This window comes from Heterocephalus glaber, unplaced genomic scaffold, assembly GCF_053883595.1.
Source record: "Heterocephalus glaber isolate CG9 unplaced genomic scaffold, H.glaber_assembly_v1.0 deba00001429, whole genome shotgun sequence".
Lineage (NCBI taxonomy): Eukaryota > Metazoa > Chordata > Mammalia > Rodentia > Bathyergidae > Heterocephalus > Heterocephalus glaber.
The window spans coordinates 3,114,797-3,138,584 of NW_028258294.1; the positions used below are offsets into that span (position 1 = coordinate 3,114,797).

At 38.3% G+C, this 23,788-nt stretch overlaps 2 protein-coding genes across 8 annotated transcripts; both read right to left on the bottom strand.

The window, feature by feature from the left end:
- Positions 1–1,016: 1,016 nt before the first annotated feature.
- On the bottom strand, positions 1,017–8,112 carry Crebzf (CREB/ATF bZIP transcription factor). Of its 7 annotated transcripts, none has more exons than XM_021247165.2 (4): positions 6,791–8,112; positions 6,504–6,581; positions 6,162–6,276; positions 1,017–5,426 (listed from the first exon to the last, which is right to left on the bottom strand). In XM_021247165.2, exons 1-2 carry the CDS (start codon positions 7,849–7,851, stop codon positions 6,566–6,568), a joined length of 1,077 nt encoding a protein of 358 aa, XP_021102824.2. In that variant the 5' UTR covers positions 7,852–8,112; the 3' UTR covers positions 1,017–5,426; positions 6,162–6,276; positions 6,504–6,565. The 7 variants fall into 7 exon arrangements, with proteins under 7 accessions (XP_021102824.2, XP_021102823.2, XP_021102825.2 ...); XM_021247164.2 differs by having other exon boundaries at positions 1,017–3,604; positions 5,358–5,426; positions 6,162–6,581; XM_021247166.2 differs by lacking the exon at positions 6,162–6,276 and having other exon boundaries at positions 1,017–3,604; positions 5,358–5,426; positions 6,791–8,111.
- Positions 8,113–18,448: 10,336 nt separating this feature from the next.
- Ccdc89 (coiled-coil domain containing 89) lies at positions 18,449–21,087 on the bottom strand. The gene has a single exon (XM_013066851.3). It carries the CDS (start codon positions 20,457–20,459, stop codon positions 19,374–19,376), a length of 1,086 nt encoding a protein of 361 aa, XP_012922305.2. The 5' UTR covers positions 20,460–21,087; the 3' UTR covers positions 18,449–19,373.
- Between the last annotated feature and the right edge of the window lie 2,701 nt (positions 21,088–23,788).

A 23,788-nucleotide genomic window follows, 5' to 3' on the forward strand; every position in this document is an offset into this window, starting at 1 on the left:
AGGGCAACAAAAAGCTGAACCTCAGTAAAAACTAGCCACTTAAACAAGACTAAAGATGGGTTGTACAAGTGCTTGCCTGCCATGCATGAAGCCCTGGGTTCAATCCCTAGCACTGTGCCAAAAAAAAAAGGATAATTTATAAAATTTGCTCAGTATTGTCTTTTCCACCTTGCTTGTTCCACTCTTTTACTTTAGGCATTGAGTTTGGTCTGTAATACAAAAAGAAAAACTAACCATACAGTAGTTTTCAGCAAAGACTTCACAAAGCCAAACAGGAAAAAGATTTATCAATACAGCAAATTTACACATGCATCATTTTCTCAGTTCAGTGTCTATGTAGGATCATTAATCCATAAAATCTCAGAATGTATTTAATAACCTTCCTCACAAGGGATCAGTCCCAATATCATTGGAATGTTCTATTTGTAAGATTTAAACAAAGTCTCTTTTGAAGGTTCCATATATTTTGGGATAGTTCTTAAGAATCGTAACCTTGAGACTTTTTTCAGAGTGTGGTATTAGGCATTAACATTTAGGTACTAAGTGCCCAGTACCCTCATCAGTAACCTCACCAAAGGCTGGTATTACATATGTTAAGTTACCTAGTGTAGCACCTGACAAATCAAGCACTAAAATAATAGCCATAACCCTTGTGTTGTCCCTGTCAACAGTACTTTCTGTGACTTTTGTAGCTACCCTGAATGTCAACCACTAGCAATATAGGTTTTGAGCAACTGTAGTGGGGGTTCACAGCTACAGTATTAGTGCAGTGGTCTAGATCAACACTTAAGAAAGCCAGTGATCACAGAAGAGTACAAAGCAAAATCTAAAGTGCCAACCTAGATGATATATTCTAGTCCTCCCAAATACAGTGATTTATCTTAAGTATTATGCTACTTAATGTTATATAAAGGGGAATCTAAAAAAGGCAGCTTTGCAAATGAAATAGGCTTTCTTCCTGTTTAGAAAAAAAAGCAGTGCTGCCAGAGATTTAATATTCAAGTAAAATTAACAAATTTTCAGTTTTTCTGAAAACAAAAATTTATTTTTTCAACAGGCACATGACATGTATTCTCCACCAAACTTTCACATGTACAGAGAGAAAGATTATGTCAAAATGTTTATTGTGGATATCCTCTAGACTACAGTTAGGGTTTTTTTTGCTTGATTTCTGATTTCTGAAGTTTTCTATAATAAATGTGACTCTTAACAACTAAGTAAATATATGTTTTGTTAAATATATTTTAAAAATTTATATATTTATATATATATATAATTTGACACACTAAGATACCAAAAGTAAAGTCTCTGATTCAAAGTTGTCCATTTTACTTGACTTCTAGAGTTCGGCTTATTACACTTTTTAAAATTCAATCAACTCAGATGAACTGAAAACCCAGTAGTATAACTAAGCTGTTTTAAACAGTCCCAAAACATTTACTCCTTAGCATCTGTAAAGGGTATAAGCATTCATTATTTCTGTAGCTACAAAGATTTCTACCATCTATTCTCTGCTACATGTTTAAATCATCTTTTCAAATTAATAGAAATGGGCAACTTAAGCAATAAAGCAGCTTTAGTCTGTTATTACAAATCTACCAAAACTTTTTTGTCAGAAGGCAGATCCATGATGTGAACCTGCTCTGCTGCACTACAACTCAGTCATTTATAGCTAAGACCTAAAGAATACTGCCTGAATCAGTTAGGAAAATAGTTTTTAATATTTCAGTTGGCATAATAGATGAACCAAATCTTTTACAGTTCACTCTGTAGTTTTTTTTAAAATAGGTTCCTATTATAATTAAGATATATTTTGTTAATTACAAGATTGTAGTACACTAAGAGTGAGAGCAGTCTAGGAAATTGACCTCAATGGAAATATATGAAAGAGAAATTTGCAAGCCCATTCTGTGCTACCAATAAAATTCAAATTGTTATATGTACAGAATTACACAATGTTCCAAACATAAGTAGTGACTAGATTTTTTAATTCCTGTGAAAACTGAGCAAAATATTTTCAAGTAATTTTAAGTCAACAAAAATTGCAGGGTATTATAACATCAGTGGCTGAAAGAATGCTGAGCCTACAGAAAAAGGTATTCAAATTGAAATATATGAAAAGTGTGCTAGCCAAACCACTCTTGAAAGTTTCTAATGGAAGACCTCACTGTTTTGATTTCTGACTTAGGAAGTAACTCAATAAAAAAAATAGTAAAAATACAAATATTTAGAAGGGTCTCAAAATTTGTATTGGTAATTTGGGGGAAAAAATACCTTTAAATATCTTACTACCTATTCAGCTTTTAAGACTAACAGATTAATTTAGCTCAAAAATTTGACTAAATTAGTGAGAATCTGTACCTTCAAACTGCTCAAGTAGATAACCAAATATTGAAAAGATAATCACTTATTATCTGTTCTATCAAAATAGTAGGTATTTGTGATCAGCAAAAGTACAGCAGTGGAACTGACTGTACTGTAGGTGCATCAGCTACCTAAGTGGGGATGCTCTTTGCCGCAGCATATATTCAGATTATAAGAAACTGAGTGGACTTAATAAATTTTGATTACCATATAAAACCAAGTGTACAGTCATTGTGAAATAAAAGCCTAACTGCTACATCCCTTTTCTATCATCTCCATACTTCCCAGACTGAGTCAGAATAAAATAACTCAGTCTAGACTAGGGGAAAAAATGTTAACATCCAACAAAAATGAAATAAAACAATCCAAAGTTTTGATGTTTTTTTGTACTTGTAATAAGCCAGAAAAAAAACGTTCCAATAGAACTACCATGTTCCATGAAAAAGCCACTCCCATTATCCAAACTACTAAGGCCCTTACATAACACTAGAGAAACTTTAATAAAAAACAGTAGAAACTAGTATACCATTCATTAACCTCAGAGTCAAGTACTCAGGTGCCAAAACCTCAGGATCCACACATCCTAGTGTTAACCTAAATTGTAATTAACTACTTACACATTTTAATCATAATAAACTTTTGCAAAGGATATACAGACAAATCAGTGCATCTTTTAAAAGACTGTTCTTTATAGTTAAGGACTTTTACATTAACTTTGATATTCTCAGCAAGGTGTCTGTCCTTCAAATTAGCTTTTATGTTCCAGGAAATAAATACAAACTCATAATATGCTCTGTGATCACTGATGGCCTATTTATGTAACTCTAGTCCACTAAATGTAATTCCATAGAATGTGCTCTTGATTATGTCAAGAATCTATTATTTCTTGATGAAATACTATAATTCTCTTCTCCATTGGTCACGTTTTAAAAGATATGCAAAGAACTGAATATCACTCCCATGAAAGACAAAAAAAAAAAGTATAATTTTGTTCCAAAATTAACTTAGTTTCATGTACTTCTATTAAGTCTTTCAGGCATTCCAGAGAATCTTTTCATATCTCCATTTCTGGAAAGTGAAATCAGTATAGAAGTAATTTGGGAACTTGAAAAATGGCATTCATATTTTTCAGCAGATGCCAAATTTTTGACCGGCATGGCTCCCACAACTACTTTGTTACCATCAGTCCAGTCAGTTAACAGGTTGTAGGAAAAGATTCGTTTTTGCAGATACTGCTAAGCTGTTCAAAGAGAAGAGAGAGAAATTAATTTAGTGATTATAAAATGCACAAATATTTAAAATATTTCGAACACTTTGTTGGATATATCAGAGGTGTGACTATATTTCTTTTAAAGTGTACTTTTTAATTAAGCCTGCTCAAGGAAGTGCAGAAACAAGTTAAATTTGGTATGATAGAAATAGTAGGTCAATATGTTGTGTTAGTTCAATTAATGTATGAATTCCTGCTACCATAGGAAGACAAGTATTAAAAAGCTGTATCTTTAGTTCTATATCATTTAACCACAGAGGTACAGTTATCCAAAAGAAAAAGTTCCCCCAAATACTAAACTGTTTTCAACCATTACAGTAAATAGAATCCAACCTGAAAATTTCAAAACAATCTATTTTACAGTCCAGAAATCTTTCATCCAAATACTAATCATTCAGAGCACACTTTTCTAAAAATAGTAAGACAACAGTTTCATATTAATCATAACTTTTTTAATTAACAAGTAGTGAGTAGGACACTTTAAGATTCTGTTTGCTACATACTGAAATAAACATCTGTTGTAAATTCAGAAACCCGAACATTTACAGTAAAATGTGCTTACACGTAAATATGACCAGATTAGCCCCTGATAGGTCCTACATACATGCAATTACCATGTAAAAACAAGACCATGAGTTGATGTAAAAATGACAAAATCACTAAGTCACCAAAACTAGAAAAGAAATAATGAAATGGAAGCTGAGAGAAGACAGTTAATAAAAAAAAGAACCTAACAAAGCAGCTTTAAAAATAGGTCATACTAATCTTTCCATTTTCAAAAGTTCTTAGATCATCTATTCCCCAAATTGCCATTTATAAAATGACATTCTAAAAATCTATACTTGGAATTTCAAAACATCCCAATTCAGACAGCTTTGACTGTTTCTCCTTAGCCCTAAACTTTAAATAATGCAGGAAACGCACTGGTGTTAGGAAGAAAATATTCTACAGGAATGGTATAATTTTTAGAAAAATGAACTTACTGCTTCCATAACCTTTTTAAGACCCATAGTCAATATTAACAACAGTAATTTTTCCTATTTTCACCATTATTTTCCAATGTCATATTAGAGATGAATAAATTCTTTGAGCCCATAACTGAAAGATCAACAAACCCGGTTTTATTATGACACCATATTTTTGTCATTGGTACTGCACAAAATTATATACAAAGAAATATATACAAAAATGTTCAAGTATTAGTTAAATTTCAATTCAAGGCTTCTGTTTCAAAAAGCTACATTTAACATATTTCATAAAGATAGCACAAATTAGTCATTTCAAATAATTTTTCCAACTACTTTTGGTTTTTATATGTATATATATATAATTCAGTAGGCACTAAAAATCCATGCAGCTGCATTGTGAGGGGCTTGCTCCTGCCCTTAGGTAAAAGCAAGTTCGTCACTCCAGGTTGTGAGATTGGCTATTGCCCATTCATGCTCAAGTGCAGTAGATGATTTCACAAAGTATGCTGTGATGCACTGGAAACCAGAGACCAATTTAGGTCTCAAATCGTATTATCTAGCAACAAAACATTTACAGTTGTGCAAGAACAAGGATTCCATTTCCATAACCAAACAACAACAAAATAAAACATCTTATGTGTAAGATAACTTAGATCTTTGGACTGCTGGAAAATACTTTTCAATTACGAACATTTTGAAAATAAAAGACAGCAGAAGCCCTGATATTACCTCTTTTTCCTCATTTCTTATACTACCTTTTAAAATAAAGCAGGAAATGTGGCCAGCAGCTGGTCCCGTCTCTTCTGCCCCAACAGCTGTATCCACTTTAGCACAAAGAAAAACAAGGATGCTAAATACGTATATACTTTATCAAACAGTGATGTTTCACAAAGAATTTCTTAATGCCCCTTACAATGAAGGACATCATAATTTATACAAGTGGACAACAGATAAAGAGTACTGCAAGGGAAGAATATGGTCCATTTTTGGAAAAATAACATCAGTCATTCCATTAAGTGGCCAGAACCACTCAACTTAAAAAACAAAAAAGCATTTTTAAATAGGGAAAATACTTTTAAAATACGGAGAGTAATAAGATTCTTTGTGAAGCCTCACTTTACACGTTTTCATTCACATTTCACAACCTTCAGTATCTAATCATACATACATAAATTTAACCTAAAATACAACAAAAATAAAGGTATTCAACAATTTATATTCAGTGATAGGGTAATCACTATGCTGGTCCTCAAGGAAACATTTCATTAGCCATTCTTATTCTTCCTCCAATTAACTAAAACACAGGAGTCTGATAGTAAATCTGCAACTTCTCTAATGGTGAGATATTAAAATGTTATTCTGAAGAGATTGTATTTTTGTATCTTCTACTGAAAACTAAAAAAGCATTCTTGAATATTTAAGAGATTTCTGTCATCTCCAGCAAAGTAACTGTAACATTTTGCATGCCTCAAATACTTATGTCAACCTCTGAAAAGTTGCTCTAAAATTGGAATTCCAATTTGCACCTTGTACAACTCGGAACTTCCATTCAACTTCACCTGTTTCACTGTCTCCAAACTGTATCGCTATAAGCAGGTTTCAGTGTACAGTTGGAACCGATGTCATCCAAGGCCATGTCCACACTGGGTACAGAAGAGCTAGGTACACGCAAGTCTGAACAAGGGGACACATTAACAGCTATTTCAACCAGAAGAAGCATCTTAAATACATTATTGACCAGCACAAGTCTGTTTCCAGGGTGGACAGGGCCCAAATTAGATTCCCCTCCCACCTTTCAAAAAAGAAAAAAAAAATCACACACACACACAAATTGAGATGTTGCCCATTAAAGTAGACTAAGCAGCAGAGCATGAGCGTTACGTGAAGAGATGGATCCTTACCAGGTTGTGAGGCGGGAACGACTGTTCTGTAACCCCTACAACGGAGCCTGGCAGGAAGGAAATCACCTAAAAAAGAAACTGTCAGAGAGATTTAATAGTCACAGGTTATCATTAGGAGCTGGTTACAGTGTCACATTCATGCTTTTAGCTAAACACTTAAAGATTCAATATTACTTTTTTCCTCCTCTGAAATGTGTCCAGTGAAGATGTCCCACTAAAGTGTTTTACATGGTGTAAGGGAGTTGAAAGGGGTAAACGCGGATAAAGAGCAGATTACTTGACCCTACATTTTAAGAGACGACGACGCCTTCCGAGCGCACGCCGAGCAGAACTCCACCGACACCTTATCCTTGTCCACATGAAGACACACTCCTCCTGCAGAGTCGTCCTCTTCCAGCAGGTCCTGCTGCTGCTTTCCTACAGGCAGGGCGTAGTCGTGGTCACCGGCGGGCGAGTCTCTGAAGAGCGAAGTGGTCAGCCGCAGTCCCACGCCGCTCAGCCGGCTCAGCAGGCGAGCCAGTCCAGTCTCGTTGGCTAGGACTGCCCGTAGGTAGCGACTCTCTTCCTGCAATGCCTGGACGCGCCTGCCCAGCTCCCGATTCTCGGCCCGCAGCTCCTGGTTCTCAGCTGCCAGACCCCGGACTCGACTCTCCAGCCCCATCACATACTCCTTCTTCTTTAGCCGATTAAGACGGGCTGCGGCCGCCGCCGCCTTCCGGGGACTCTTTGTCGCCGCCTGATTGTTGTCGTTGCCGCTGCCCCCACCGCTGCCTCCTCCGGGGGACTTTCTCCGCCTCTTTTCCCCGCTGCCACTGTCACTGCCGCCGCTGCAGCCTCCGATACCGTTTAACAGCCTCTGCAGCAGGTCAGAAAAGCGCTGCATCTCAGCCGCCGCGGCCTCGTCGTCGTCGTCCCCTCTCCAAAGGCCGCCGCTGTCCGAGCCGCCGCCGGACGAGGAGAGAGGCCCTGGCGAGCTGAGCCCGGGCTCCAAGTGCCAGTCCGGCTGCCGAGGGTCCAGCAGATCGGCCAGTTCCAGGCCAGACAGAAAGTCCATGTCCTCCGTCTCCTCTCCCGGGACTCCGGCGATCGCCTCTTCCTCCATCTCCTCAGGCGAGGGCGCGCGCACGGCCACGCCGCTGCGCTCCCCCCTCCCGGCCTCCGCCTCGCCCTCGTCGCCGCGCGGCTGCTCGCGACCGGGCGAGCCGGCCGCCGCCGCGTCCTCCTTCCCCGCCGCTGCGGCGGTCAGGTCCGGAGGCAGAAAGCAGGGGGCGGCCGGCGCCGGGCTCTCACTGCGGTGCGGGGATTCGCGGCCCGAGGCTGCCAGCAGCTGGGTCAGGCTGTGCCTCATGGGGCCCGGCGGCGGGCCCAGGCAGGCCCCGGCCCCAAAGACTGGGCCTCGCGGGCCCCAAGAACCCCAGGCCCCAGCGCGGGTAGCCGGGGCGCTGGCCGGCTGAAAAGAAAAGGTGGGAAAGGGCTGAACCGCCTCCCTCCGCTGGTCGACCCCCCGCGCCGGGGCGGGGGGGGGGGAGATGGAAGAACGGTGCAGCGAAGCCCAGCGATGACTCCGCCGCGCCGCCCAGACAACGGCCTGGCCGGAAGTTAGTCTTTCTAACGACCCCGCCCACCGCATTTCGCGCCCCACCAGGCTGCGGTATCGCGAGAGTACCTGGTGCTTTGGAGCAGCAGTAATTCCAGCTTTCTGGTGATGTCATAGTAACAGCGGCAAACACAATAAACCCCAGATTGATACCCCCCCCCAACTTCGGTAGTGCTACCCAATACTCAACAGTTCAACGTTTTGCCATATTTTACTTGTCTTCATATGAATATTTGTGAACACTTTTTTTTTTGCTTAACCATTCCTAAATTGCAGATTACACATCCCAAAATATTTCAGTATGTGTTTCTAAAAATAACATTCTCCTTCATAATCAAATGCTATCATCAAGTACTGAGAAAATTAGCATTTACTAATATTATCTAATTCCCCGGGCTATATTCAGATGTTCTCAGTTGTTCTCAAAATCTTTTATAGTACCTTCTTTTAAGATGTAATAGGGGTCACTTACTGCATTTGATTGTTTGGGGGTTTGGGTTTGGTTGTTTTCATTTCTCAGACTAGAACAATTCCCTCCACCTTTTAATTTTTCTTCATATTGACTTTTTGTAGAGACAAAGTCAGTTGTCTTGAAGACTACACCACATTCTGGATTTGTCTGTTTTTAAATAATGGTTTTTTAAAAAATCTTATTTCTTTTTTTTTTAAATCTTATTTCTCTAGCTTCACAGAGTTTTGAGATTTGCAGCATTTATAAATACATTAAAATGAAATGCATTACTAGTGAAACAAAGCAATTCATGTGTTTAAAAAGTAAGACAATGAAAATGTAGATGAAATAGGAACATAAGGATTTCAGAAAGATGAAAATCTAGCATCTGAATACAATGGACACAATATCTTACACGATTTTTCTAGTTAGGCACAAAATAGATTAAACTTCCTGGTACTCCAAACAAAGCAAACAAATTTTCCTTTATTCACATGTAACATATATATGAATTCTTTATCCACTTTTCTACTTTTTAGTTTAAACGTTTCCATGGGATGCTGAATAATGTAGCACATAGTTTCAACAATAGCTGCTTTTATATGGCTGTTTCTTAAATGTTAGAATACAACTTCCAGGAAAGCTGGACACTAATAGATACCAAATATACAGAAATGTGCCTGGCACAGCATAAGCTTCAAAAAATATTTGTTCATTGAATTTATGACTGACTGACTGAATGAATCAGCAAGGTCTACAGTTTTTGGCTGAAGGCATAGCTGAACTGAAAGACAACAATCTTGCAAGGAGAGAAATAATAGGACCTATGGCATCTAGAAGAATAAATGAAAGGCTTCCATGCCTTTCTTAACCTTCCCATTAGAAAAAATTTTGCTCAAGTAAAACAGCAAAGTGATACTCTGGTCTTCCTTTATTTAGTACACGTGTTTTTCATGCCTGGTAAACCCATCTAACTGCATTTCTCCATAGGCAAAACTCAATGTCACGGATTGATTTATTATTTTTCCTATATTGTGAAATTTTGGTTTAAATATACATGGCTTAAAAGCCTCTCCAGTTTAAGAGAAATGCAGAAAACTTAAAGGTAAGTATTTTAAATGGAGCCTCAAAGGAGAAAAGAGCAGCTGAAGCAAGAGTAAACTTTGAAGAAAATATTCCTTCACCTCTCACCCTACTTCTCTTTTCTTTTCTTCTTTCTTCTCATTCTGTCTTTCACAGCTATTTCATCTTTCTTTTTCTGGTTATAGTTATCATTGCAAAAGATTTAGATAATGCAGAAATGAATAAATAATCAGTTATTACCCACAACCTACCCCCATTATTAAAATATTAGTGTATGAGTTTTTCTATGTATAGACACACATTGTTTTATTTCTTTTCAAACTCATTTGCAATGAACAAATTGTAGACATTTCCACATGAATAAATACATATCTGAGTGTGTGTTTTGCGGTTGTTTGTTTTGTTTTGTTGAGATTGGCTCTCTCTGTGTATAACTCAGACTGGCCTTGAACTTGCCATGTTGCTCTAGCCAGCCTAGAACATGTGTTCCTTCTGCTTTACCCTCCAGAGTGCTGGGATTACAGGCCATGCACTACCATGCTTGCTTCCACTTGAATGTTTTTCATGGCTATCTAGAATTACATTTCATGAACTCCACAACTTCTATTCAATCAGTTCCTCATAATATTTAGGTTGCATTAAATTTTTCACTATTAAAAACTATACTATAGTTTTGCTCAAATATCTTAGTTCACTTTTTAAAATAACTTTCCTGAGATAAAGTCTTAGAAGTAGAATTTCTGGTAGAATTTTTGTATGTAGACTGTTATTATCTCTCACCAATGATGTAGGTCTGTATTTAGTTACCCACCTACTTACTCAATGACAGTGGATTTATTCATTTTTAATGTTCCAACCTAAAAGTAAAAATAGTCTTGTGAATTTATGTTTCTTTTATTATGGGAAAATAGAGTAATTTTCATATGATCAATTCACTTTCTAGTGTGAATGTTATTTTCATTTCTTTATCTACTTTTTTTTAGGTAAGGGAAAATGTTTTTTGAAGAAGCTATTTTGTCTTTTTCCTTGATTTATCTGAACTCTTCATTGTAAGGAAAACATCCCTTTGTCTTTTATATGTTCCAAAACGTTTTCCCCAATTTACCATTTATTGGAAATGTCATGTTAAAGTTGCTTGTTGTAATAGACAATAATTTCTAAATCGTTAATATATCAAAATTATCTTCATGACATCTAGCTTGATTTTAAACTATTGAAAAGCCTTATTAGCCTAAATAATACTAATATTTTTCTATATTTTTATCCCTTTCTATATTTTTAGCACAGACTACAACTATACTCCAAGTCTTTGTAGGAAAGAAGCCAATGGGCCAATATAAGAACTCTGTGAGCTTCACTAGTTTTATTGTGAAAGTAAAAGTGTATAAACCTGTACATTGTAGAGGGACAGCTCCCCATAGTCAAAGGTTATGAAAAACTTGATCCATCTCAAATGTTTTTCTAATTTGCATCTATCTAAAATTACAAGACAACTTCCAGGAATAAAATCATTTATTCGGCTATTTTATACACACACACACACACACACACACACACGAGTCTATTTTTAATTAGATCTCTGAAGAGGAAAAACCATGTTTCTAGCAAGCATGCAATACAAATGGAAACTAATGTAAGATTTGTAGAGGGTCATTGATACTTTCTCTCTTTAGCTTTCCTTGTTTTTCCTTGACATGTGTAACAGTTTTTCTCCCTATAAGATTTTAAATTCTTGGGCTGGGGATTTAGCTCAGTGGTTCCGATGCTTGCCTTAAAAGCACAAGGACCGGAGTTCGATCCCTGGTACCAAAAAAAAAAAAAGATTTTAAGTTCTTTAACCATAGATTTTTTTTCTACCATACAAGAACATCATCTCATTCCCTGAAACATGCATGCATAAAGTTTTCAGTTGAGACAGCAGAAGACAGTGCCTGATGGTATAGATATATCAATGAATTAGGAAAAATAGTTGAGATTGAGGAAGCGGATAAATCATTATGAATTTAATTGTGCCCCCCCAAGAGAAGATCATCAAAGAGAACATCAAAGAGAAATATGAGACAATAAATTTTGGTTGTTTTAAACTACTTACTTTTTGATACTTTTGTTTCAGCAGCCACACAGAAACATTGAAGGAGATGAGAGGCTGATCTAATAAGCTGAGAGACTGGAATAGGTTTAGACTGATATTTTCAATTTGAATTTAACATTTAATGACATTTTTAGTATCTGGATTTACACACTGAAAATATTCTCTCTTAGCAACATTAACATAATTATTTTTGCTTTAGTCTAATATCTAAAAAGCATAATACAACAGTAACACTAATAAAACTAATGAATGAAATTTACTAAGATTTCTTCATAGTTCTACTCATCCTCAAAATATATTCCATCAGGGCCCAGGGCCGGGGATTTAGCTCAGTGTTTTCATCACCTGCTGTGCAAGCGCAAGGACCAGAGTTTGATCCCCAGTACAAAAAAAAATATATATATATATATCCATTAAGGATACTCATTGAAAGTAGCTGTTTTCTAAAATCATTTGGAGAATTCTCTTCTCTGTGTGGTTACACCAATGTGAAATTCATGTGATGCCCTGCTCATCTCTGTTACTGAAGGTTTCAGCTTTCTGATTTACTCTCTATCCAGTTATACCTTTTTAAAGATCACCCAGTAAATGACAGTCAAGATTTGAATCCAGGCAGTCTGATGCCAATGTGGCCTTTCACTCTGCACTAACATCCCAGCTAACTTGCTGATCATAGACCCGCATTTCCAAAGGGCCCCGTGAAAGCATTTGAGCAGGATGGAGGGGAAAGGATTGAGGCAGATTATGAAGGCTCAGACTTCTGGCAGGGGTAACATAAATATGGATGTGAGTATAATAGGATTAATCTGGCTAGAGAATTTCTTACCTGTATCTACGGAGACAGCTCATTCTGCAGCCTTGAATGGAACAGCTGTCAAAGAGCAGCTTCTTACCTAGTAACAGGAGGTGCTGTGAGGTTTCTGGGCTATTGTACTCTTACGCTTTCCTCTTCTTTTGGACAACTGCTACATATTCTTCAGTCTTTATCTTAAATATCCTTCTAGGAAAGCTTTCCCTAATTTCTCCTGCCTTAGGTTTGGAAACTCTGTATATATTTTCATGTCATCCTGATTTTGAGCATTTTTCTTATCCACTAGGATGGAAATTCAGAGAGAATTACAATTTTATCTTGTTCAGATTGTAACTCAGGACTTAACATATCACCTCCCCAATAACAGAATCTCAAAAAATATTTGTTAAATTAATGTTATTTATGAAATGAATGGTAAATAGTTAAGTTAGAGTGGCTCATATGTCTTGGACTGTCCTATCCCTACCATCCTTTGTTAGTAAAAAACAAAGAAACATCCAAAGACCAACAGGTTGAGTGTATGAGAAAATAAGATTTCTAAAATCTAAGATTTATATGAACATATGAAAGTCCACAAGATAGGCCAACACATCTAAATCTTTAAATGTAAAATATTAATCACTGGGAAGCACTCTTCAGGGCAGATCAAGATATCGTCACTAGCTGTGTGTTGTTGAACATTTGTGAAAGCAGCAGCTTCCGGCTCAATGGCCTGACCCAGATCTGTCAGGCCATATTTGGCTTTATCCAAAACACGTCTAGCCTACCTAGCTCTTGGAGAAGAAAAATCTGCAGGCTTTTGAGTCACATACACAGAAATAGTTTACTGGGAAATTAAACAGATATGTGGAAGATTATTTTATTGTTTTTAATTTTACTATTTTTGAATAGGTGATATAGTCTTACAGTTCAAAAGTCAAATTATATAAAAATGGTAGATATTAAGAAATTGCCTTCCAACACCTATTTTTAATCTCCTTATTCCCTATACCTCACTATATCATTAATAACCACTTTCATTAGTATTTTTTCCAACATGTGTTTAAACATCTGGAAGTAAATATCCTTGAATTCTTATTTCCTTCTTCTCCTCTCCCTGTCACACAAAAGAAAACATATATCACAGAGGGATGGAAAGGTTGAAGGGAGGGCAGGGTAATGGGGAAAAAATAAGAACCAAAATATAACATGTAAAGGTACAAGATCCCAATGATGAATGTAAATGTATTGTATACCTAAAATATACTAATAAACTTGATGAAAAAACACTTATAAATATTGTTCCACTGGTTTTTAAAACATATATCCTGAAGATATTTTTATATCAATTCACAAAGAAGCTTCCCTTTTCATTCACAGTTACACTGTATCTCAAAGAGTAAAAGTCCCATAATTTGGCTAACCTGTTTCCTTTCAATGATATGTAAGCTATTTTCAATCATTTTATATTACAAACAATGATGTGATGAATAATTTTGTGTTAGTCAACTTTACATCACTATAATAAATACCTGAGATGATGAACTTATAAAGAGAAGAGATTTATTTTGGCTCACAGTTTTGGAGGTTTCTTTTCTTTTTTTTTTTTTTTTTGTTACCGGGGATCGAACTCGGGTTCTTGTGCTTGCACAGCAGGCGGCAAAACCACTGAGCTAAATCCCCGGCCCTGGAGGTTTCAATCCCTGATTGTTGGCCATGTTGTATTTGGGCAAGGCAGCGCTTTATGGCGGGGACATGTAACAGAGTAAAATCACTCATCAGATGGTCAGGGAACAAAACAGCAAAAGAGGAAAGGATCAGGGTTTCACAATCCTCTTCAAGGGCATTCCCCAAGGGCCTCCTGTTTATCCCCACATCTTAAAGGCTCCACTAACCCCCAGCAGCAATACCCTAGAGATCAAGCCTTAGCACATGGGCCTGTGGGGGACATTTAAGAGCCAAACAGTACCTAAGCTTAAATGTGAAAGGAAAAATTATTTTAGACTAATATAAATGAATGGATTTGATCATTAAGTAGAAGCAGTCTAGCAACTACCAAAGGCAGAAGTATCTTTGTCTGCCTGGAAAGGGAGGAGGTTGTGTGGTAATATAGTTATGTAATTGTGTAATAAATGACCAGGCAAACTTTTCCAAGGAAAAGTTTTCTTGAATTTTTTTTGTCCAAGTGGGACAAGAAGATTTAGAAGAGAACAGCATCAGGTAAAGAGACTCATTTGTATAGGCCCAAGCTCTTAAGTTTAATGTTTTTAATCTTTGAAAAATAATATTTGTCTATGGGTAGAGCATAATTAGAAAAGCCTTTTTTTTTTTTTTTTTTTTTTGCAGTACCAGGGATCGAACTCAGGATCTTGCACTTGCAAGGCAGATGTGGCAACACTGAGCAAAATCCTGTTCCTAGAAAAGCCTATTCTTGTCTACTCCCCCAAAGTCTGACAAGTTTTCAAGACTTGTGTTTAAAGATACAAAGATGCTCCCTTCCTGATAAGGATCTGGCAATCTTAAGCAAACGTAATACAGCAGACATTGTTGGAGGCGCACTGAACATTCGTCCCCCTTGATCCCTGCTGGCAATGGTTTGCCTTTCTCAGGTAATCCCTTCTATTATGTAGCATAGACTGCCCTCATTCCTGTCATAGGCATGGATCTTGATTGCTCTACATTAATCATAGGAACATTCTCTATGAAGATGCTTGAGGTACTTCTAGATGACTCAATTGTGACCAATTAATGCTGGAAGACAAGCCATCTGGTTCAGCAGGGTAGGCTTTTAAGAGAGCAGTTAGAACTGTGGTCCTCTTTCTTTTGTGGGCAAATAGGAGTAAGAGCTCAGTTTTCTTGGTCTAGTGATACTGAGGAGGAAAGAATCATTCCAGTCCTGACTCACAGCTACTCCACACCTATAGGCCAATGAAGGCCCAGTACTCCTCTAAATGATGCTCTTTAAATAATAATTGAAGTTTAACTGCAGTACAATGGAATTGAGAGACACAGATTATCTATTAAAACTGTCTCTACTAAAAACAATTTGAATTAGTTTCCACTAACTGAAGCACAGTGAGTACTCTGAAAACATTAGTCAGTTCACTTTTCTTATAGCTCTCCTTTCAAGAGCTCATAATTTTTAGAACTAGACTACTTCCTCAGAGACACACCAAAAGCCTTCTCATTTAGTGATCCTAGGACAGATTGCACTTAGCTATACAAGGCTTTGTCCATATTACCAGTATTTAGTTTTAGAATCTCTGTTCTGCTTTCATTTTAAGGATGCTGTTTGTGGATTTTGTAGACAAATCCAACAATTAATTATATAGGTCTTCTTTGGAAAGAAGTTTTGTTTTAAGGTTTCTTCTCAAAGGCAATGGATTGGAGGGGGCTAATGTATATCTTACCAATTTGTTCCAGTGATAAGCATCACTGTAAAGAGCAGCAGACCACAGCAATCAAACTGGTTGCTCATTGGGCCAGGGATTTAACTCAGTGGTTTCACCGCCTGCTGCGCAAGCACAAGGACCTGAGTTCGATCTCTGGTACCAAAAATAAAAAAACAAAAAAAACTGGTTGCTCATCATCCTCAAAATGGTTCTGGGTCATTGATCAAATATAAGATGATCAGCGAGAAAGTGGTACTTAAGGTGACAAGAAGCACAGAGAAAAAAATGCTTTCTTATGACTGTTTAGGAGGTAGTTTGTGTAGTGACAAAAAGCATGGATTTTAGAGCCAGAAAGCAAGCCCAGTCACTTATTAGGGAATGTCCTGCACAAAAGGAAAGTGTTAGGTCCCTTATTTAAAAAATTAAGAATTTCATGACAGTGAAAGTGGAGCATTAAACCAAACATGGGGTCCTGTGTAGGTGGTACACTTATGAAGCCTCGCTTGAGGGCCTTTGGTTCAAATTTTACGTTGCACAAGTCGCCATCTCTGAGTCTCACTTGCTGCATCTGTAACACAGTGATAATGAAAACTCCCCTTGAAGAGTTGGTATGAGGGTGAAATGAAAAGCAGTTGACACATGATAGGTGCACATTCCCCTTACTTTCTTAGTCTATGTTGTGGGTTCTTTTCCTCAATTGTTCCCTAGGCATTGGTCATTGACTTTTCTCATTTCTTATTTTTCCTTTTAAAATCTTTCAGAAATGATATTCAAGGGAACTTTATAAAATTCCATTTATAAAGGCCCATTCTGACCACTTAGGATCAATTTTATATGATTTAATCTTATATAAACTCTCTAGCATGGCTTTGAGCAATATTGCATGGCTAAAGCAGCTGGACCTTTTTCCATGCATCCACGGTTCAGGAACATGAACCTGCTCCCTATGCATCCCCACCCCCGCCTCCTCAGAAGCACCCTTCTCCATCTAAGATAGTAGGATAGGAGAGAGGAAGGAGACTGTTAGCACACAGGTGCACAGGCCCTTCATAGAGTAACCTGCACCTAGGTGGGAAGAGGAGGAGGACTGGGACTGTGGTTTCCATTTGTAGGCTTATGTTTCTCCTCTGCCCTCCATCACCCTCCTCCCAATATAAGAGGCCAGCCTGGCTCTCAAGGTTTTCTATATTCTTACCTCAACCTACTCTTCAGGTTTAATTTGTAGTCACCCTTCTCCCAACTACTTATAATTTCTTAAGTGTTGTAGGCATTTTTAAAAACCTCTATGTTTTCTACACAATCCTTTCTTTCCTTTCTCCATTTGATAACATTCTACTAGTTCAAGAAACAACTTACATGGTAGTTATCTTTGGGAGCCCTCTCCACCATCCCAACCCTTATTTCCAGGTGGAGTTAGACACCCTGCTCACACCCTCTGTGAAAACACACACTTCTTCTGAACACACACCACACTGTATGCAATGGTTTGAGTGCCTTCCCCCCAGACTAGACCAATGATGGCGAACCTTTCAGAGCTTTCGGTGATAACAAACAGCTCGCTGTGGAACAGTGGACTAGACCATGTCAGGGCTCTTCCAAGGCAGGAAAGACATCTTTATGCTTATTCTCAGTGATTACCCCAGTGCCTGGTACTCAGTAGCTAATAATTACTTTTCTGTGTGAAAGACAATTTCAGCAGGAAATCTCAGCTCCCTCACTGACCAAGGTAGCCTTAAACAAACTACTGAAGCCCAGTTTCCTCCTCTTTGAAATAGGAATGAACACAATTACCTTCTTGAATACCTCTAAGTGTTAAATGAAACTATCTGCAAATTGCTTCAGCACAATGATAAATAGTATGGGCTTAATACAGGATACCAGGCCTAAATTAGTTCTTGTATTCTGATTCTTTGTAAGCTGGTAAGAGGAAGTAAATAGTCCTTTGAAGACAGAAATATGGTTTCCATTTTGATAAGAAAAATTATATTTACTAGCACCATTTTAATAGAATTATAAAAAATAAATTTAACAAACTGCCCAAGGTAACACTTACTTGGAAGTGGTTTACTCTTTTTTTTTTTTTTTTTTTTTTTTTGGTACCAGGGATCAAACTCAGGACCTTGTGCTTGCAAGGCAGGAGGCAGAACCACTGAGCTAAATCCCTGGCCCCTGAAAGTGGTTTACTTTAAAAGGCCTCAAGTAATTTTTTTTTTTTAGTAAATTCAATTTGTTATGTAACTCTTGGTATGCTTGGCACCAAATGAGTGAGAAAAATTCTGTTACAGCTATTTTAGGAGGCATTAATAATAACGTTTATATATCAATAACTAAAAACAAGAAAATAAGGAAATGTAAAGTATATTTTAACAATTACCTATAACAACTTTACTTCTATAAGAAGTGTGTGTAAATATGTATAACTATAATATTTTTATAACAATTTCTGCAAAACTATTGCTACAAAACTATCATAAGTATATACATGTTTAGCTTATTTTTTTAAAAGGAAAAAGTTAATTACAAGAAAATATACCAATGAAAGCAGAAAACAATTGCCATCAATTATTATATAAATTATACCAAGTTTGCTATTAGTTGTTACCCCAGATTGATCTTTTTTCTGTTAGCAGATTGTGCAATATTAAGTGAAATTACTAATATTTGCATTATTGCATATCTAAATCATCTTTATTATGGAGAAAACAAAGAGCATAGAATATTATCTAAGCTCTCAGGAAAAAGAAGAAAAAGGTTGATTTAACATATTTTAATCTTTTTCTTTTCTAGTACCAGGGATCAAACTCAGGACTTTGAACTTGTGAGACAGGCATGGGCCACTCAGCTAAATCCCCCGCCCTAACTTATTTTAATCTTATTGCTCATATGGAATGATTATAATGAAGTTAGCTTACTTTGGTAAATAAATCTAATGATCTAAATCTTTGCTCCCCAAGCTCATGAAAAATAAAATCAGATACTTTTCTGCAAAGCATTTATGCTATTAATTGTACTATTATCTATATGCTTACAATCTCAACTACATGGAACTATAAGCCTACCTATTCACAGTAGTTAATTGTGCTGCTCTTTTTCATAATGATACATCTCATTGTATATTTTAGATTCACTTGGATCATAGAAGCTGCTTATTTAAAATCTCAAGATATATTAAGACATATGAGGTTGAGAGTGAATAAGTTATGGAGTAAGAAAGATACTGATAGCAAATTTAGAAGACTTCAAAGGTACAGAAAGAATGCTGGTAAATCTTGTATATTCTTGGTAGCAGAACTGAAAATTGGCTTTTACAATAGTAACAACAACAATATCATAGTAAAGTAGTTTTTCTTTAGGTTGCCTCTTATGCTTACAAGTATAATGAATGGAATGTAATCTTTGCTCTTGCCAAAATGCCATGGGCACAAATACTGGGATTACTAATGGGATGGACAAGCAGAGGCTTCCTTATGGTAGGAAATGGCGGAGTTTGGCATTGAGTTCTCTCTCTTTGTTTAAAAGATCCAGGGTATGCTTTCTGAAGGCTTCTGACTGCAGCCTGAGTTCATCATAGTCATTTTGGATCCCATCCACCTTGCGTTGAAGCTCCCGGACTCTCAGGTTGCTGTCCACAGCTGCTGCTTCTTGCTCAAACCGCTCTAGCGCATGCCTCCTGGCCAGATCTGCTGTTTCCAACTTCTCCTCAAGCTGGTGAATCTCTGCCTGCCTGTTCTGAAGCACCTTGCCCCTCTCCATGGACAGCTGCAGCAGCTCCTCCTTCTCCTGTGTGACGGTCTGCAGCCTGGCCTGCAGCTCCTGGCTCAGCCTACTGTGTGTCTCCTGGGCATTTGCTATCTGCTCCACAGCCTGCTGGTGCTGCTGCTTGAGGCTCTGCAGCTGGCTGTGCAGCTGCTCTGTCTCCTTGGCATGGGCACAGGCCTGCTGGCTCTGAAGCTCTAGCAACTCCTTCTCTCGGGCTTGCGCCTGGCTGGCATCCTGAGCACATCTCTGTTTCAGAGCCTCCAGCTCCTTGGCAAGGGCCTCCCTCTGGACAGTGAGTTGCAAAACTCTGGCCTCCTTGTCTTTCAGAGCCTGGCTGAAGAGGTTGGTGTTTTCCAGCCTCAGCTTCTCATTATCCTCCCTCAGCTTGATGTTCTCACTCCTGTGTTCATCCTTCAAGCGAATCATCAGCTCATGGTTGTCTGCCAGGGTCATAAAGCGTTCCTCTAGCTTCTGGGCATGTTTGCTCTGGGCCTTCAGCTTCTCCGCCTCCAGCATTCTCTTCTCCTCCAGCTCTGTGTTGAGTAGCTCCAGGATCTGGCATCGCTCCAGGGCCTCATCTGACCTCCTCTTCAAGATGCAAATGAGCTGGGACTGCTCTTGGATACGGGAGCAAAGCATTGCCTTTTCACTCTTCTCTTCCTCAGACAGTCCCCGGAGGTTTGCCAAGGCTTCCCTCAGCCCATCCAGTTCCTTAAACTCCATCTCCTCTTCCTCCTGTTTCAATTTTTCATTGTGCTTATTTAAGGACTCATTAGGGGGTGGGGTGTCCATCCTGAGAGCCTGCCCTTCCTCAGGCTTAGGCACGCCTGGCCACTAACGGCTGACTCCACAGTCTCTCTCTTTCTCTCCAATTTCAAAAGCTGTAGGGTGTTGCTAGGGACTCTTGGCATCCTCTAGCAGTTGGCTTTTCCAACAAGGAGTCTTGTGATTGGTGGGCAGGCCTCAGAATGCTGTGAAGTAACAGCAGGGGAAGGTGAGGGAGTGCAGACCCAATCTGGTCAGGTTACTCTCACCTTTCAGGCCAATCAGTACCCAGTTCATAGCTAGTATCTGGCCAGTAAAGTGCAGGGGTGCCAAACCCACTCACCTTCCAGGACACATCAGGGGAGAAAATCTGATTCTACCTAAAATTCCTGGTAGAAGCTGATAGGTCTCCTACCACCTCAGCAGCTATTATGTATAGTAGCTGCCCTCTTCCTATGGTGCCTTGCCCCCTCCCCTGTGTGACATCATGCCAAGATGGTTGCTCCCACCAAAGAATAAACCCTTCTTCCCAGTATGCCCCTGTTCCCGCCTAGAAAGTAACCTAATACTCGCTCACCTCCTACCACCTAGTGACATCACCGGCTCCTCCATTCCCTAGTCACTGCCTCACTCAACCCCACCTCAGCCCCTACAGACCCCACCCCAGTCTCTATAAAAGACTCTCCCTGCCCCATCCATATTGCTTTTGTCTCTCCTTTGTTCAGAGACAGCTCTGCAGATCTATTCCCCTAATAAAGGCTTGTTGTGGCCTGGTCTGGTCTTGGTCTTCGGCCCTTTTACCTGACAGAAGCAAACAAACCAATCTTACAATGACTTATTCTTCCTCAGTGCCCTCCTTCAGTTGTCATAAAAATAAATTACTGCTTGTATAAATACAGTTGGCTCTTCAAAAATTGGTAATTTATGAATATAAAGTAGCAGTATTACACTTTGAGAGCCCAGACCTTAATTGCTGGGAGTCTGCCCCCTAGTGTTTGGCCCAGGTCAGTTTTGATATTTCAATATTGAAAGCAAACCCAGGTGAAATTTCTTTTCTTTTCCCTCCCAATGTCTTTATCTGGGAATAGATCATCTTTCTTAGATATTCAGCACTCTCCACCTTCTTTTTAAACTCATGTTTAAGTTTATAGGAAAAAGCTTAATGAGCAATATAGATGTAAACATTAAAAGAACAACAACAAAAAGATCCAAATGAGGCTTATCATATAGCAAAGTCAATTCCAAATGAATTAAACAGTTAAATGTAAAGAAAAAATTCTAAAAAAAAAAATCAAAGTATTAAAAATGGAAGCTAGGGCCAGGGATTTAGCTCAGTGGTTCTGCCACCTGCCTTGCAAGCGCGAGGACCCAAGTTCAATTCCTGGTATCCCACCCCCCCCACCCCCCCCAAAAAAGGAAGCTAGAAGAAAATGAAAGGAAGAACCAAATCTCAGGCTCAGTAGGGATTTTCTTTGCTTAAATATTATGCAATAGGTCAGAAAGGAAAAGTGGAGAATTAGACTTCATTGAAAACCTACTATATATAACTTAAAAAACTGTGTGGCCTCTGAGGTTTCTCTATCTTCTTGATCCTCTGGAATTGCCTGACATTTTATTCCCTAGCAAATACACCTATGAAAGTGTCCCACTACAAACCAGATTTCTGGCCCTGTCTGTAGATGCTCTGTCTGGAATGCATTTTCCCATATTGTCCCTTGTTACTTCAGTAATTTACTCAACTTTTTATACTTAGTTAAGAAGCATCTTCTTGTGAAGGGTTTTTGTGGTCCCTACATATAGGGTTGTCCACTTGTCCTACTCTTTTTTTTTTTTTGGTACTGGGGATCGAACTCTGGACCTTGCACTTTCGAGGCAGACAGCGGAACCACTGAGCTAAATCCCTGGCCCTTTGTCCACTTGTCCTACATGTAGCTTGTCTATTAGTACCTCCATTGTAGGCTATTTATACTTCTACTGTGAAAGCTTTATTTTATTGCAATCATTGCTTACTTCCCTGCTTCTCCCATTAGATTGTGAGACCATGAATGGCAGAAACTGTGTCTCTTTCATCCTTGATGACTAGACCAGTGCCTGGCCACTGGAGAGCCTTAGATAAATTTGTGTTGAATGAATGTCAAAGGCAAAAATCAAATCCAGAGAAATATCCACAATAAAGATGTCAGACAAGATTTATATTTTTATAAAGAACTTAAACATACCAATAAAACATCAACACGTTAAAAGAGAAATGAACAAACTCACAAAGGAAACAAAATAGCCAAGAATTTAACCTCAACGGTGATCCACAAATCCAAGTTAAAGCTAGGTAACTTTTTTTAACTTTACTTTTTTTTTTTGTACCTGGAATCAAACTCAGGACCTTGTGCTTCCCAGGCAGGTGCTGCCTCACTGAGCTACATCCTTGTCTACTTTTTAATTAGTATATATTTTTCATACATGTGGATCACATTCATCATAGGGAATTTGTACTTGTACATAATTCTTTTTCCCCCATTCCCTCCCTTCATCCCTTCTCTTCTCTATTTACAAAAGCTTTGTTTCCATTTTTTTCTTCCATCCATTCTCTTTTTTTTTTCTTTTCCCTTCCTTCCCTTCTCCCTCCCTACTCACTTGGTCCCCTTCCCATTTGAACATGTTCTTCCTACTTTCCAATATCTATCCTTCATTATGCTTATTTACCCTTTGGGTTTCTCACACAAGAGACAAAGTGATATTTAAACTTGTATGTCCTATTTATTTCCCTTAAGATTATTGTCTGAAGGTACACCCATTTTCCTGCAAATGACTCAAGTTTATCCTTCTTTATGGCAGAGTAGTACTCCATTGTGTGTAAATACCACATTTTCTTCATCCGTCCATTTGTTGATGGGCATATGGCCTGTTTGCAAGATTTAGGTGTTACAAATTGTTCTGCTATAAACATGGGTGTGCATAGGTTGCTGTGACATGGTGCTTTTAACTCTTTTGGGAAGAAACCTAGAAGAGGAACAGCTGGGTCAAATGGAACCTCTAGTTTTAGGTTTTTTTGAGGAATCTCCATACTGATTTCCATAGTGGTTGTAAGAGTTTACACTCTGACCAACAATGGAGAAGTTTCTTTTTCCCAATAGCCTTGCCAGCATGTTATTGATTTCTTGATGAAAGCCATTCTTTCTGGAGTGAGATGAAATTTCAGTGTTGTTTTAATTTGCATTTTTTGAATGACCAGTGATGTCAGGTATTGTTATATATTTATTTACTGTTTGTATTTTTTCATCTGAGAAGTGTCTTATTCATTTCAGATGCCAATTTTGGGATTGGGTCTTTAAATTTGGGGAGTTTCAGGGCCCAGGGAT